At 38.6% G+C, this 17,777-nt stretch overlaps 1 protein-coding gene across 1 annotated transcript in view; it reads left to right on the top strand.

Moving 5' to 3' along the window:
* The window catches only part of SLC6A11 (solute carrier family 6 member 11), a 102,279-nt gene that overhangs the window by 14,868 nt on the left and 69,634 nt on the right, over nt 1–17,777 (top strand). The window contains exon 6 of the mRNA XM_009907623.2: nt 13,577–13,709. Within this exon, the coding sequence (XP_009905925.1) occupies nt 13,577–13,709 (133 nt within the window). The remainder of the gene's footprint in view (nt 1–13,576; nt 13,710–17,777) is intronic.

The following is a 17,777-nucleotide window of genomic DNA, read 5'->3' as shown; positions in this document are numbered from 1 at the left end:
TGCAAATTTAAAAGTGAGCTTTTAACTCTTCTTTAAAAAGGAGTTATTATGTATAAGCTCCTACACTTGTATCTGGGCAAACTTTTAAATCATCTGGAAAACTAAAAGCAAGATACTACTGGTGGCAGTTGCTGCCTAAACCAAATTAATCCACCTCAGTAACTCCTCTAAATAAGAGAGGGGTCTTGCACAGGACAAGTTGAAAAGTTACAGTCATCTTTTACAAGGTTGCCTACCCCGGCTAACATTTTCTCCAGCAGTTTACCATGGGAATTGGATTTGCCAGACTAGATGTGCAAATAAATAACATGTAACTCTTCCAAGACATATTTTTCAATACCTCTGGAATCCTTTAAGTATGCATGTGGCTTTGCAAATAATGGTGTGTCATTTTCAGCTGTCCAAGAATGTGTCCATTAGATTTGCTTGCTGCCTTGAAACTGAGAATTTTAAGGACCATGCTACAAGGGATTTTAGAGATGCCCAAGTAACTCTGAAAACAATACTGAAGAGCAGTCACATTTATCTATTTCTTGGCTATCCTGAGCTACTGCTTAAAGCAAATAGTTCCATGCAATTAAGCAAGCCTGCATCTATTTTTGACTCTTGAAAAAGTAGCATCTAAAGGGAGGGGGGGAAGGAAAAAAAAAAAGAGAAAAAGAAATACAGTTTAGACACAAGAATATTTCTCAAGAATGGCTTTGGAGGTTCAGGACATTAACAGAAAGAGTGTTAGCTTTGGTTTCTTTAGGCAAATTAAATGCTCAAAGGAGATGGTTTTTTTACTGTGTGGAAAAAAAAAAGTGAACAGAGAATGGCAAAAAAACAATTTTATTTATTACTTTTTCCCCTCCCTGTTTTCCTCTACATTCTTATAAGGCAGCAAGGAAATTGATTCACTGTGTCAGGGGGACTTCAGAAGAAAGCTCATTAAATATTGCTACAGAATTCCTATAAGAATTACAGAATATCAATCAGTGCAGGCCTTTAAACAAAGATGTTTGTCTGCTATGTGGAAGGGAAAATGACTGATGGCTTCCCAAAGTCCCTTCAGCAGCTATTTTTAAATGACTTCAACTCTGCTGACTGTTTGTTTTCATTTACAAATGAAAAAGGCAGCCAGTAGAATTTATCTGAATTTATTTAATTAAGAATCTACGCTGTAAGTTGCAAGTGCTGCCGAAGAGAGGTTATTTTATGAAGATTCAGTAGCTGTAAATGTGAACAAAGGACCTCAGAACTTCCAGAACAGCCCCTATACATTTGCAGTTTTCTTTTTTCTCCTTTCACCCATCAGTGATGCTTCCTTCCCTTGTGTCTCTGCTCTTGTGTGGTTTTATTTGTTACGTACAAGACCAGGGAGTGTGAGAAACATGGTGACAACATTTTTTTTTTAAGGTTTGTTTTGGTTTTTGTTTGTTTGTTCTGGTTTTGTTTTGTTTATGTTTCTTCTTTGGTTGGGTGGGGGGTTTTTTGGTGGTTTTTGTTTGGGTTTTGTTTGTTTGTTTTGCCAGTCAGGTAATGGTTTTATATTGGCCTGTTCTGTGCAGAAGAGATGGAGCTTACCATCATTTGTTGCATGAGTTTGTGGCCAAAAGCTTGCCATGAAGAGGATTATTCCAAAATCATGGACTAATCCTCAATATTTTGTGCTGTGTAGTTCTCATTTTATGAACATTTAATGATGAGTGAGCAACAGAGTACAAGTTTACAGGCTGCCTAAAAGGTTCAACATGACTTTTGAGAGCAATCAGATTGACTTACATTTCTTCCAGGTGCTTTCAGTTCACAGCTCCTTCTGTGTGTTGAACTAATTTGTCACTCAGAAGGTGAATAAAAGGGAAATTTTTGTCACTGCATGACTTTTTCAGAGGAATAGGGAAAAAATGCAAAAAGACTGAAGGAGTCATTAGAGATACTGAGGGAATACCAAGAAACCATAGAGCAGAGGTGAGTGGAACGGTACAAAAAGTTATTTGACAGAATTAAACTCTTAGTCTTGGTTAAGAATAAGTTGCCATGACTTCACTGAAAGAGTGTGAGGGAAAATAGGTCAGGAATGGCTAGAGGAGAAGTGGGATGTTCCTTTTTTATCCATCACTGTCTCTCACTATAGATATATGTATATGTGTGCTTGTGTATAAAAATGAGAAAAAGCATTATCTATGTATGTATCTACCCAGGAGCTACCAAGTATTGTCACAGCACATACAGATAACCTAAGGACTGACTTTAATGAGGCACAAGGGATAGATACAAGAAATGTGTGTCATTTGCAAGCAGTACTAGGAATTTTAGAGAAAAGTCTGAGGAAATTTAAATCTTTTGGTTTGAAAAGCTGTGCGAAAATGCATAATGAATGAAGCAATATTCAATCCTATCAGGACTTTAAGAAGAAAGAAATGGGCTGATTAGCAGAAAATGTATCTTGGCTGGGACTAATTTATTCTGTTGTGTGTAGGTTACAGGAAATATTTGCAGGAGGAAAAAACTTTAGAGTTGTGCGTAATGCTCTGGCTGAGGGATTCTCACTAATGTGGCCACTGGGAGTTGCCTCTCTTACTGCTAAAAAGAAAAAAAAAGTGGATTTTGAGGAGAGAATTCTTATTGTTTGAGAGAATTTTTATTACTGATCCTTTACTCTACTACCAGCAGAAATAAGTCTTTCTAGTCGTTGAGTACTGATGGCTGCAGACTACTAGTGGGTATCCAGCAATAACTGCAAAGGGCTGTTTGTAGCCCTTTTAGGAGCCTATGGATATGTTATATTTCTTATTTTGGAGTCTACAGGAAACCTTAAAGTGAGCTGTGTACAGGACACAGATTCTATATCTTTTCTCAGTTCTGGATATTTGACAGATTTGGACTAGATGACCTTTAAAGGTCCCTTCCAACCCAACTCCTTCTATGATTGATTCTCTGTAACTTTCAGAAAAGTAGAAGTGTCAGCTCACCTTGTCTTCTAGTGAGTTCAGTTCCTGTACTCTTGTTGTTAATTTCAAAGAACATATACTTTGAGTAACTAAATCTGCTACAAATTCACTGGAAGATTATTAAACTTAATAGCTGTATCTATGTTTGCTCTGTGGATGATTCAGTGATTACCACACTACAGCACTGGAGAAAAAAAAACGCACCTGACAACCAGCTTAACTATTTAATTTCCTAAATGTTAGAAGCTAGAGAGGAAGAAAAATAGTCTGAACAGAATCCTTTCTTTCTAAGACATTCTCTTTCTCAAAGATACATGTCTACTATATGGTGTTAACATAATCAATGTCATTCTTTCTCTTGTCATCATGTAAAAAGAGCTATGCAGGTTAGTAAACCAAAAGAGGGTTCATGCACAGTCATTCAGTGCATCTTCTGCTTGTCTCCTTCACTCCTCCTAAGGTTTGTGATTGCACAATATGGATGCAAGTAAGACTAGAATCTTATTAATATGTAGTTTGAATTATATGTGTTTCTAGGCTTTGACATTCATTTAGGCAACATAGTGTACAGTATGTGTAGTATATATAACACACTGGGGCTTACCATTATGAAGGTTATTCCTGTTAAAATAGATGTTTCCATCCTGTAAAAGGGAGAGGTCTCCCACACATTTTTTTTTTACAGTTCTGTATCATGTAGGTTCTCTTCTAAGAAGAATTTTTCTTCATTAACTCAGTGAAGCTCAGGAAATCTCCTTTATTTGGCAGCGACCTTTTTAATATAAAGTCCTATAAATTATAGAACAGGATATTTGATTTGTGTTTTATAACTGAAAATAGTTGCACAGTTTCAATATTGTTAGTACACAGACTGTTGCTAAACTTGTTACCCAAGACAATATTGCACCATTCTATACATTTTCTTGTGTCAAGAGGTAATGAACCAAGCCAGTGAAGAAAAATTTTGGAAAATAGTTGAGAGCAATAAATACAGTAATAAATCCACTAGAGAAGTAACAAGAAGACTCTTCAGGTTCATTTTATTTGAGGCTATTTTTTCTTTTAACCTTGTTCTATAGCACTATGTATAATACATGAATATGTACTTAGTAAAAAGTCCTGAGGAGTTTGTGAAGTAATATCCTAGCCTTCGGGTTTCAGAGAATTTTTACATCCTTTACCATTCAGCATAGAATGTGTAAATTTATCAGGTGAGCACCATTATCAAAAGTCATCATATGAGTATGTAAGGTGGTGGAGAATGCTATCTCAAGTCTTTACCATCTTGTACACTTTAATACTTCATTTTTAATTTTTTTGTTTTCACTCTATGAAAGAAAACCATGTAATTTTGTCACCTTATCTAAGATGTTATTCCTCATTTTAGGAGAGATTATGTGTCTAGCCTTCACTTTGGAGACTACTGACACAGACAACAGAGCCTTCTCATGAAATATTACTGCATGTATGTTTATGTATTATTATTAAATAAACATTTTTTTCAAATGTTTTTCTTCCTCCTAGGCTGCTCCCTTTCTATGCAGTCTGGATGCATGGATCCATCTCTCTTACAAATTAGACAACAATTACCTTAGATGAGACAACCACAGGGAACTGTCACAACTCCCTGACAGCTGTTCCAGTCCAGGCAAGCTTCTGTACTGTTCAGCAGAGCTTAGTGTTTGAATAGAAGTAAAAGAGCTGCCTGGGAGATCCTTTAAAGCTGCTTGCAATCTTAAGAGTTGAGGAAACAGTGATTTGAGGAAGAACTTCTGCCTAGGAAGGGTGCAGGGTCAAGTGAGCATTCAGTTTTCTAAGATTCTCCATCAGAGTGGGAAAGCTGCAGTGCTTCAGGTGACAGAACAAATGCTACTGGTGGTGAAACAACACAAGATAGCTGTTTCTAAGCCATTTGTGTAGCTGTATAGTTGGCCACACTCTCATCAATAAGTAATGTGTGAGACACATTAGATAAGCAGCTGCTTCTGATCTCTGTGACAAAAAGAATGTCACTTTTAACTTTTTGTGTGTGTTTCCCTGGCAAACATCTCAGCTTTTCAGTATGTCTGGAAGTACTGTGATCATCATGGTCTTATAAAGGAGTCTGATTTCATGACTGCTGACTAGTTGAATAAGCTCTGTGATTGTTTGCATGCAGATGTTTACCAGAACCTTGGATGCTGATAGCGCTCTGACCCAGCACTTCAAGCATCCACAGGGGATTCTGGTACATGGAATTCAGATCCTGCTACATTCAGAAGTCATATAATATCTGCTCCAGTTTCTGCATGGCAGAAATTGTATACCTGCATGGATCTGAAATATCTGAACCAATAAATTTTCACATAAATTAAGGAATGTTAGTTGCATAAAGTGTGATGACGAGAGGAAACATCAGATTAGAAAACATGTCTTTGGTTAGAAACTTAAACTTAGTTTAAAGCAGGAACCTTTGCCTGTGGTCAGGCTTCCATGTCTGAAAGCTATTGATAGTTTTCTGCTAAACCATTGAGAAACCTGTTCAGCACTGGCACTCAAATCTGTTGTGTATTTTGTACAAGGAGCTCAGTGACAAGGCTCATGAGGTAAATGTGAACTGTTTCTGAAAACTCTGCGGGGCTGAGAGGAGCAAACCAAAGTGCATGATAAGAAAGCCCATTGAAGAGTAGAACTGCTGCTTAGAGGCTTCATTTTGTTTTCCTTTCATACCTCACAGAATCCTCTGAGGAGAGAGTCTGGCTCTGAGTAAATAGAAACATTACCACCCGTGTTCCTGGCTGAACAGATACAGATGGAGAAGTGGCTGCCTCCTCTGTTTGGGTGTTTGTTGTTGTTTTTGTTAAAGAAAAATACCTTGGAAACTGCTCCAAATCAGAGAGAGAACATGAAGGGACCTTCCTCAAACAGACTGAATCTGTTTTTCAGCTTTCCAAATCATGAGACAATGCCATAAGTACCCCAGTACATTCCTTTGAACAATGTGTTGGCAGGAGCTCATTCCCTTTCTATTCCAGAGCCTGGTACAGTTCCGTACATTTGAACACTTCAATTGAGATGCTCTTTCCAAAGCAAAATGCAGCGTTCTCTCTCCTGATAATGTAGTGTCACAAGCTTTCAAAATATTAGCTTTTTAATTTGGATGGAAATGTTACTTTTCAGTTATGAGTAGTTAGAAGTAGCTGTTACTTCCTCTACAGCAATTCCAGCAGTGGAGGGGCCCTTCTTCCTGTCAGATGCACTGAACTGTTAAACTGAAAGTTGTTTTAGTACATTCTCAAACAAGTTAAAGATGTTATCAATAAGTGTTGAATACACTTTGAAATAATTTCCTCATGGGATTTTATCTTTCTGAATTTTGCTAGGGCATATACATGCAATGATGTTAACTGAAAGAACAGAGGTAACCGTTAGCAACAGGATGTTCCTGGAATGGAGGTAGCAAAAGGTTGCTGTATGCTGTCTGGTTTCTTGTCTGGTATATTATTTGTGTGTACCTGAAGCATGCTGAAATTTTTCTGTGTCTCTTATCTCTTCCCAACTGTGTCCATGTTTATTCGTTTTTCTCCATGTTTATGTTTTGGTTCAAGGTAAGCTGGAGGCTTAAAATAGGCTTGCAATATTTGATACTATAAACTGTAACCAGAATAAATCTACCATATAGTAATTATGTCATGGTGTTGTTCAGTCTAGTTGCAAATACCCTTGTGACTGAACACCAGCCTTTCTGACAACTAACAGGAAACAAAGTATGCCACCCACCAGATCTATGTCCTACTATTCCACTAAAATTTATTTTCTATTCATTAGATTCTTCTACCTTTCAACAGTTCTGTGTTATGTATGGGGGCATGGGGAAGGGAAGTAAAAGTCTTTCTATGTGTCTGGCTAGAGGTAGTCTTTGGGTAGGAGATACATTACAAATCCACTCTGTCTTAAATTCAGTATTCTATCTACAGCAAAATATTCTGTGAAGGATTACTAGTTTGCTACTACTGAACTAAAACCCATGTTCTGGTTGGAGTTAACCTTTGCATTCCTAATTAACCCCAATACCAATGGAGTGTATTTCTCTCAGTATTCTGTTCGAGATGCTCAAATGCCATCAGTCCCCTGGCTTCTTTCCCAGACCATTGGTTGGTTCAAGAAACTGAACTGCTGCGTATTTTCCAAACAACAAAACAAAACCCCTCCAAACAACCACAACAACAAAACCTCAAACTCAATACCTGCAATAAATCTTTTCAAACTACTTTCTATTTTTAATGAGATACAAAATTAGTTAATGATTTGTATCTTTGGGTCTTTGTGCAAGGCAAATCTTTTATTTTATTTTATTTTTTAATGGTGAAGTTTCACATAGTCTGAAGCTGTTGGCAGCAAATTCAGTGTACTCCAAGGTGCTCTGCTTGAAACTGCTTGTACTAACCGGAGATCTTACATTCTGTAGTAATTCACGTGGTTAATGCAACTACCTCCGTTTTGTTGCAACTACAGCTGCAGTGTTGTTCTTGGACTTTTTACTATGAAGATTATTGTTGATTTTTAAAAAATAATTCTCCAAATGCATGATAAATTCTGGAAACTTTCATTTATGAAGGGAACATCAGATAACCTTCCTGACCCCACTATCTTTTCTAAGTGCCCTGCCAGGTAGATGAGTTTGCAATATTTTTTTGAAGTGGCAGTAGTGAATTCCAGTGATAAAGTTCAAGACCTTGCAACAAAATATCTGTAAAGATATTTTGTCCTCATTTGATGTTGGGAAACTTTAAGTAAAGATCCTCAGCTTTAATAAATCTTGGCATTATACAAGAAAATATTTCACAGTATCACAGTATAACTAAGGTTGGAAGAGACCCCAAGGATCATCAAGTCCAACCTGTCACCACAGACCTCACGACTAGACCATGGCACCAAGTGCCACGTCCAATCTCCCCTTGAACACCTCCAGGGACAGCAACTCCACCACCTCCCTGGGCAGCCCATTCCAATGACGAACGACTCGCTCAGTGAAGAACTTTCTCCTCACTTCGAGTCTAAACCTCCCCTGGCGCAGCTTGAGACTGTGTCCCCTTGTTCTGGTGCTGGTTGCCTGGGACAAGAGACCAACCCCTTCCTGTCTACAACCACCTTTCAGGTAGTTGTAGAGGGCAATGAAGTCACCCCTGATCCTTCTCTTTTCCAGGCTAAACAATCCCAGCTCCCTCAGCCTCTCCTCATAGGGCTTGTGCTCAAGGCCTCTCCCCAGCCTCGTTGCCCTTCTGTGGACACGTTCAAGTGTCTCGATGTCCTTCTTAAACTGAGGGGCCCAGAACTGGACACAGTACTCAAGGTGCGGCCTAACCAATGCAGAGTACATGCAAGTATGGACCAAACCCGTCTGAAGTGCAAATTAACTCTCTGGATCCCATCTGTTTTTTTTCTTTCGCTGTTAAGGACAGACATGTCATTTGGGAATGCATACAGAATTCAAGAAGCAAAACCTAGGAGGCAATTACTGGGCATGACATTTTTTTTTATAGGATGTCTGGCATGTAGTGGCACCTGTGCTAAATCATATGGCTGCTGGCAATCTAATCCCTCCTGGGATATTTAGATTTGACAACTGAAAAGTTTTATCACAAAGAAATGTCCTGAACTTATGTCTTATCATACGTTTCTGATTCTTGATAATATGGTTATATAAATTAGACTTGTCAGTTATCTTCAGTGCTTGCCTGAGACTGTTGGGCTTATGTAGTTATCTAGCTGGGGTGCCTTGTGCTCAGAAAATCACTATTTTTCACTTTTACTTTTCATATCACCTTTATAACTGGAATATAAAGCCACTGTGAGTTTGTAGTTTGTCTTGGAATCCCGTTGTCTTCTTTTAGAGGACCGGGACTGAGGCCCTCTGTTCAAGAATAATTTCGCTTGCAATGACCATGTTCATAACCTCTTTCCATTACCTCCACATACCTTGCACAATATTAGAAATTACTCCCCTCTGCTCTTCTTTAATAAATGCTGAAACAAGTTTTTCCGTTCCTGAGCATCTCACTGTAGATCTCCTCTTTCTCAAATGTGTGTTATAACAAACCAGAAAGTATTGCTTTCAAGGTTGATTTTTCTGCTCCTCTTTTATCTTTCCCTGCATTAAGAGGTGAGGAGAACAAGGTAATGTAGGGGAGTTGCAACACCATCACTTTTTTGTTTGTTTGTTTGTGGGATTTGTATGAGGTCATGGCAGCTTTTAGATAGAAGATGAACTGCTGAGGAGCATGAAGCTGCAATCAGCTCTGTTATCTTCTGACTGTTAAATCTATCAACCTCACTCCTTGGACAGGAGAAAATCATGTACCTTTAAAACACTCCCCCTTTTTTGCTTTTTTTGTTTTGTTTTGTTTTAAGTTGAAGAACAAAGTCAGATATGTGGGTATCTACAGTCAGACAGAACTGAGGCTTTGTGAGAAGTCTTTCATGTTAGGAGTGCCTCTTCCCTTCAAACCTGCATCTGCTGCTGCTGTTTCAGATGGTTTCATCAGAAGAGCTAAGCCTGGACGTTAGGGAGAGCTGTGTTGTGCCTGTTGAAGAAAGCACTGCTAGCTTCTAACTTGCTCTTCCTTGGATCTATTCTTTGTATAAATGTTAGGTGATAGTTTCATTATATATTCTGGACTTGCCCCTGTTTACTTTCCTGCTAAACCATTGTTCTGCTTGAACAAATGAAAACAAACCAAACAATTTACAGCCGTTCTGTGCATTTAAATACTTAAGGTTGTAACAGTTAAAGGTGATTGGCATTATGGGTCTTTTTTAAGTGGGAGCAGCAGGATTTCTATGACACTCATTACAAAAGAATCAGGCTGAGATTTTTAGATGGGTTTGGTAGGTGTCTCTGCTGTTAGGGACTTAGCACAGAACATTCAGAAAGGGTTGAACATTCACTCTGTGCAGGCAGCTTCCAGAAACCTGTTGCTTTTAAAAATCCTCATCTCAAATTTCCATTGACATTTTGTGTTCTTAAGACAAAGTTGTCTTTTGTTGTAGGAAACATTCTGGCCATGATGGAAAGAGAGAGAATAATAACATTAAGAAGCTATTGTGCAGTTAGGGAAGAGGATTGTAGTAATTTAAGTGGCTGGCTGCTAAAATTGATTACTTTGACAGCCGGACCTGAATTGCAGTGTAAATCTAAAGTAATTCTGCAAACTCAGTTTGAGCCGTGAACATGCCACCGTATCTGCTATGTACTTCATCATGCTTGCTGTTTTGCAGTGTGGTGGCAGCACTGTGGAATTATTGACTGCTTTCCATGTCTCCTATTCTGCAAGTGAGCAGTTTTGCAACCGCACTACAAGACAGCTGAATAAAGATTGATATCTCAGTTGACAATTCCATGGATCTGGATGTTGAAGAGTGATTGTAGCCCTGTGCATAAGTATTGGCGGGATGTGAGTATTAAGAGATGTTGTGAGACTGGGCAGGTGGCATTCATAGGAATTAGTGGCTGGTGAGATGCAGTTCACCATCCATATAGATGTGCACAAATTTTCATGTGAGGAAGTTGCTGGCCTTTCTTAAATGTACCAATTCTCCAGGAGCCAGTCCTGTTGCTGGAGGTTTGTTCCTCTGTTGTTAGCAGATTTTGTCATGATGTTCTTACCTATGTGATTTGATAGGGTCTTGTGCAGAGGTTCCAGGCTGTGTGAACTGGCTAGCTTGTGTACCGAAGGAGCACACCTGTACATGTATTACAAAGAACTACTTGTAATAATTAGCCCAGGCACAGCACTGGGTTAGTGTGGCTCAATGGCAGACAGCAGCTGAATAAACTTACAGATTTTCTCATAGAATTGATTTATGATACTGCAGCCATCTTCACACCATAAATCCAAGGTGAGATAAGAATTCAAAGATTTCTTTTGCTTTTTGAATGAAAATTTATAAAGAGAATGGACATAACCTTAAGCCAAATTCCATAATATCATCTGTTGAATTGCTTTGAAGAACTTGAATTCTAAATCTGTTTTTTCAGGCTTTTTGTATAATTATGGCTCAGCAATGTTATTTTTCAATTATAGACTGCAGATATAAAATACATACTTTGTCTTCTTGATTAAAATATATCCCTCATTAAAAGCTACTTCTCTTCATGTTTGATGACAGTTCCTTAGGCTTTTTGCAAGGTTTAGTTAGCTAAAATATTCTTTGATAGATGATGGGAGAAGCTTTGCAGAATAAAGGCAGTTACTGCATGAGGAGGAAATGTGGGCAAGGTGGAAGCTATTTTACTTTCAAGCCCATAACACTTTCAATTGCAGAAGTTTGTCTAACCCCTCTGCCCCCAACCCTTATTTCTTTAAATCTCTATATTCATTGGAAAATAAAAAGACAAACTTCAGGCATTGGAGATTTGAAGCCTTTTTGTGATTTTTTTTTTTTTTTAAGAATTTTATTTTCTTTCATCTGTTAAATTTTGTTCTGCCTTAGCTAACCAGTCAGCTTTTAGGACATTTGTTGTAAATGGCTACACCCCAGGGCTGCAGCAGGAACAGCAGCTGCAGCTCCTGAAATGTATGAAAGGTTGATCAGGTTATGCAGCATCTGTACAGCGTTCTGAAAGGCTGCATGATAGTTAGATCTCTTCATTTTCCCACACTATTCATGTTGACATCTTCATCCTTGTTCTCTATCCTCAGAGGCAGGTGAAGGAACTTCCCTTGAGGTGTTCAAGAACTGTGTAAATGTGGCTCTTCAGAATATAGTTTCGTGGTCGTGGTTGCTGGGGTACAGTTGGACTTTAATGATTCTGTGATTCTGGATTGAAAACAGAAAGAAGCAGATTCACAATTCCTCCTCTGGCAGCCCCAACATTTACTTATTTAGGAATGGCCTTGAGTTCTGTGATCATACTTTAAACTCCCATAACTGATCTCTTCAGCCAATGCCTGAATTGGATGCAAAAGGAACAATTAATCCATCTGGCTAATTGTAGGTTTGACTTATCTGAACATAATACTCATCTCTTGACCTGAATATGTTTTATTATAATTAATTATGTTATCTGTATAACTATATCTGTGGCAATGATACATACAATACAGTAATTATTATTGTTACAGGGCTTTTAGCTCTATCACAACAGCTGTGAAATTCAGTTAATGTGTTTACATTGCAGTCATAGTATTGTTTAGGCTGGAAAAGACTTTTAAGATTGAGTCCAACCATTAAGTCAACAGTCCAAGGTCTGTTGCTAAACCACGTCCCTCAGAACTACATCTCCATGCTTTCAAAAATATCTTCAGGGATTCAACCACTTTTCTGGGCAGCTTGTTCCAGGGCTTGCCAAACCTTTCAGTGAAGAAATTGTTCCTAATACCTGACCTATCCCCTGGCACAACTTGAGGCTGTTTCTACTTGTCCTATCACATGTTATTAAGGTGGAGAGATCAACTGCTACCTCACTCTAACCTTCTTCCAGGAAGTTGTAGAGAGCCAGGTCTCTCCTCAGCCTCCTTTTCTCCAGACTCCCTCCAATGTTTCTGGGAAGAATAGTTTAAGTCTAGGGTCTCTATGTTTTTATAGATAACATGTAACACAGGTTCCACAGGAAACTGTGCCAAGGATAATTTATGTAAGGTTGACTGTTGGAAATTTTTGTTTGTGTGTCTGTGTATATGTGTGTGTACAGGTGTGCAAACAGCTTTATTGAAACACACATGGAATGAGCTGTGACCAGGCCCTCAAGAGATCTGATTAAGTCAGTAAAAAGCATGAATGACTGAAGTTGAGTTAGCCTTTTTAGAAAGTTACAATTATGTTATTGCTTGCTTTTAGATGTTTAAAAGCAAAAAGGTGTTCCAAGTCTCTGAATGTATGGCATTTAAATTCATAACAACTTCTGACCTCACACATTGCTTAAGTCACACTTTTATTACTATGGAAAAGTGAAATTCCCAGGGGGGGAAAAAGGGACTTTATCTATAGGATTTCTTTCAGACATAAGTGCAATTGAAAAATCTCAAGAGCATTCATGAAATCATTGAGTGTTGTAGGAATAAATTTCTGCTCTTCCTTTTAACCTCTTCATCCATACAACCAGTAGAATTATTTTCTTTATGCATGTCCTGGTAAATCATTTATATTTTGTTTAACATATTTGTTTAAAGGAAAAATGAAAGGGCCACTCATCTCCCAGATTAGTGCATCATTCCTATATCACCCCCAGTTATTCTTATGAATAAAATGTTATTCCAGATTTTTGGAAACTAGCATTAAATTAGATCCCCCCCCCCCCCCCCCCCCCCGCCCCTTATCCTCTGAAAAGAGTCCAGTATTTTATTTTAGTCTTAGATATGTCAGTTATTAATTCAAAGAGATTTTTGGAGGTTTTCTTTGACTTTATACAAAAGCTATTTTATTTTATTTTTTAAAAGATTTTATTACTACCCTGGAAAACTCAGAAATTTGTTCATGTTTTACCAAATGCAAAATTTATTGGGAATAATCTGCTTTTCCTTCTGTCTTAGCATGGTGCAGTTTCAGTAGTTGTCTTGGGTGAAATTGATTTGGTTTTAGCCCAGTGTTTTACATGTAGTGCTGTTTTGCTTCAATATTACTATCTTTCTATTTTATCTTTTTCTTTCCTTGTTTCTGGGAAGACGAAGGGTGCTGGCTATATCTGATGGAATTGAACATATTGGGAATCTTCGCTGGGAACTTGCACTGTGCCTCCTTGCTGCTTGGACTATCTGCTATTTTTGCATTTGGAAAGGAACGAAGTCTACTGGAAAGGTGAGGCTAAAATTCAATGCATCAGCTGTGCTCCAAGCCTGTGCTGTCATATCTATTTATTTTAATCAGAATTAGACAATTTCATAGAATTATTTCAGCTTAAAAGGACCATTCAGAGTCCAACCATTCTTTAACTCTGCCAAGCCTGGGGCTAAACCATGTCCATTAGCACCACATCTCCAAGGGATCTCCAGGGATCCCCTCCAGGGACAGGAATTCAACAACCTCCCTGGGCAGCCTGTTCCAGTGTCTGAGAACCCTTTGAGTGAAGATAATTCTTTCAATATCCATCCTAAAACTCCCCTAGTGAAACTTGAGGCTTTTTCACTTGCATCTTGCCTTGCTGTAGGTAACTATGCTTGGGGGCATTTAAATTATAACCCAAGGTAATTAAGAATCATTCATACTTTGTGTTGTTTTGTTCCTCTTGGCTTTCATGATTTACTTTTCCCATGATTTGGTTTAATAGCCATGGTGTTGTTAGGTTAATGGTTGGATCTGGTGGTATTGGAGGTCTTTTCCAACTGAAGCAATTCTCTGGCAGGTTGGTTTTGTTTTGCTTTGTTTCTTTTAAATTGAGCAGACTACACTGTTGACATCAGTACTGTGTTCTGTCGAGGTATCCAATATTGAAATTTTGTTCCAGACTGACAGGAACTGAAACTCAGCCACACAAGTAAATGGCACACATTTAGAAATACATGCACACTGCAACAAATGCAAGCTAAATAAATGCAACTAAAACACTGAAAGCAGAAACAATGAAAAAACCCCAAAGGGCTAAAGCTGGGGGGAAAAGGGCAAACTACTTTGTACACTTCTAACTCTTTGAGTGAATATTATTCCATACTGGTTACTCAACAAAGAATTTATTGCACAGCCTAAGCCATGGGATGATGGAGAGTTTGTCCCTGGAGTAGGAGCAGATGTAGATCTGAGTGGAGTGTATGTTTAATCAGCTAAAGAGAGAGGAAAAGAGCCAGAGTTCTGGATGGGGTGGGAGGCTCTAAAAAAGTGGCACTGGTTTCTCATGTTGGAACTGAAGAATCTAAGGAAAACAAATACTGGGTGGAAGTATTTTGTCCATTTAACGTATGTTTATTATTTAGTTTGCAAGTGTGGCTGGATATTTTTGTTTCTTTCTGGTTTAGCAGCTTACATTTGTAGCTTTCTCAAGCACACACATTCTTCTGCCTATCAAAATTTTGGTAGAAATCCTTTGCTGAATTCTGCCTGCCTTTGCCAACTGTGCCAGTCAATCTGGTACTGCATTTTTCATCTAAGTATTTGCAGGCACCGATTTATATAGCCCTTCTTTTATTGAGTCACTGCAAGAAAAATGCTGAGAAAGACTGTCTTGAAATACATATAAGCGTGTTCAGAGAAGGGAAAAAACATAAAGAGAAAAATGTAGAGAAGGAAGGGTGATGTAAGGGAATGACAAGATAGATGTCCATATGTCTTTGAAGCATGCACTCCAGGGAGGTACAAAAGTGGTTCAGAGTTGTCTGAGGAGCTACAGCTGGCAGTGAAGAAATGAAACTGAGCACAACTATTTTCTTCTTTCCATCAGAAAGACTGTCTGAAGATGGAGATCTATTCTACCATAGTATAATCTGACCCAAGGGTGGAGGGAAAAACACGTCCTGTGAGTGCACATGTGTGCATGCACGCAAGGCAGTGCAAAACTGCACTTAAGAAAAATAGCACTGGTAGAAATCATTTGCTGAGAGGGAGAGCTGGTGATTTTGGAATGGGTCTATTTTTCATTTCTGTGGTTTACATGTTTATTGTTCTTCCTATGCATATCACAAGAGATTCAATCAGGTTATATAGTTTCTTGCACTTCTTATATAGGTCTTGCATTTTGAAGTGAAGTGAGGGTGACCTGTTTGACATTGGGGTTTTTGTTTGTTTGTTTAGTTGGTTGGTTGGTGTTTTTGTTTTTGTTTTTTTCTTTCAATAGCTTAGCTAAAATCTCACCTTCCTGATAGGTAGAATAAATTTTGTTTTATTTCAGTGTGATTTTGACAACCACCTTACTGGATGCAGTTACTGGATTGAATTCTATCCAGAATCCAACTTCACAAATTAAAAAAAAAAAAATAAAAAAAATCAGGGTTCTTTAAGAAGTAGACTCATCATATATTTGCATTATTTTGGTCAGATTACTGTAAGCAGCAGTTCTGTTTCCACAAATCCTGAAGAAGCAGCCCAGTCCATTGCTGTGTTTCTTGGGAGACACTGTGGTGTTCAGCAGTCTGCCTATGCAGAGGGTCTCTTGTTTTCTCAAGAAGCACAGAATCACAGAATGGTAGGGGTTGGAAGTGATCTTTGGAGATTATCTAGCCCAGTTCTCTTCTTGTAATTAGGAAGGAAAGCTTTTTACCAGATGAATGGAAGACATTGTAATTGGTTCCCAGTATTACTTTTCTTTCCTTAGACATATTTAAGCATTTTCACATTCTTATACTTGCCACACTTATTACAGCCAAAGACACTGGAAACCTGTGCCATCTCACCGCCTTCCCAGACCAGCTAAACAAAGACATTGCAGTCAGGTGTTGTGGATGCTGCATGGGAATGAAATCCTGTGAAACAGAAATAACAGACTGGTGGTATCCTAGGATCCAGTACAGGGGTACTGGTGGGACCCCACTGGCCTCACCACTGCCCCTGTCCCCCTGTCCCCTTCCCAGAATCCTTTATGTGACATCTGGAACTTCTTCAACTTTGTGATGGTACTGGGAAGCATCACAGTGACTGGTGACTGAGCCTGGGGTAGGTGGCACCTGTCAAACCCCCTGTGTCCTTATCTGGTGGGACCTGGTCAACCACCAGCAGCAGACCTGGTGTCTCCACCCTGTGTGCCTCCCAGAACAACTTCATCAATCTGAGTTTCCTGCAGGTGTTTCATGACACAAGGCTCAGCAAGCTGCTGCACCAGGGCTACACCATCCACATGCTCTGGATGTTTGTCCAGTCCTTCAAGGTGCCACCCCATGCCCACCTCCCACCCAAAAAGGAAAACCCCAGAGAGCCCCACCATAAGGCCAGATTTCTGGGCTGCAGTTTCCATTTTTTGATATATTGATATTTCAAAAGTTAATTTTAAAGATCAGTCATAGTCCTTCACACTGGATAGAATTTATTACACCCTTGTTTCCAGGAAACACTTAAAATTTGCTTATAGGTTTTTCTCATAGTATTAAAAGTGTTTTTAGGCTAGCCTGTTATATTTGCTATATAACTGAATTGGATTGACTAATTTCAATTAAATAACCCACTTAAAGCAGAAAACTTCTTAAATTTTTCTCCTGCTTGGAAACATGTTCAAAGGAATTCTGTGGGACAGAATAGGTAGAGAGAAGGAGGGCAAGGAGACAAAATTAGGAAGGGAAGAGAGAGACTTGCCATCCTTATACAGCTGCCTTCTGTGAAATATTCAAGAGGTTGGTTCACTCTTTTCCTCTTTTTTTCTCTGCATCCAAGCCTTAAAAGCTGTCATAAAATAAACCTGTCATTTTCCAACTGGCACTACCACAGAACTCATCTACTCAGATGATGAATATTTAATACTTTTAAGATATTAAATATATTAAATCTAACGTAAAGCTTAACTCCAAATGAAGTGCTTGTGACACTGTTAGTGAGATGTTTCAAACTTTTCCATTATGTTCATGAAAGTCATCACTTTCTCACAAAACATTTTAGTTTTTCATTCCAGCAGATCTGTAATACCAAAACAATTTCAGGTGGTTCTGGTGGCTTTCAGCAGAGGCATATTTGTGCCTTTTCTGAGGTCTTTGGTGTTAATTATTTAATCCTAGATCTGAAGTTATTTATATGGTAGCTTTCGTACTTCAAATGCTGCATATATACTAAATGCAGGGTCTGTGAATGAGAAAGTCAGAGTTAAAATTATAGATCCATAGAATGGTAGGGGTTAGAATGGAACTCTGAAGATCACAGGGTCCAAATTCCTTGCCAGAGCAGGATCACCTAGGGCAGGCCACCCAGGAAAAGGAGAAAACCAGGACAATGTAGTGTTGTCATAGTGTTAGGTGT

This window comes from Dryobates pubescens, chromosome 1, assembly GCF_014839835.1.
Source record: "Dryobates pubescens isolate bDryPub1 chromosome 1, bDryPub1.pri, whole genome shotgun sequence".
In the NCBI taxonomy this organism is placed as follows: domain Eukaryota; kingdom Metazoa; phylum Chordata; class Aves; order Piciformes; family Picidae; genus Dryobates; species Dryobates pubescens.
The sequence above is the reverse complement of the archived record's forward strand: the minus strand, read 5'-3'. Positions and strand labels throughout refer to the sequence as shown.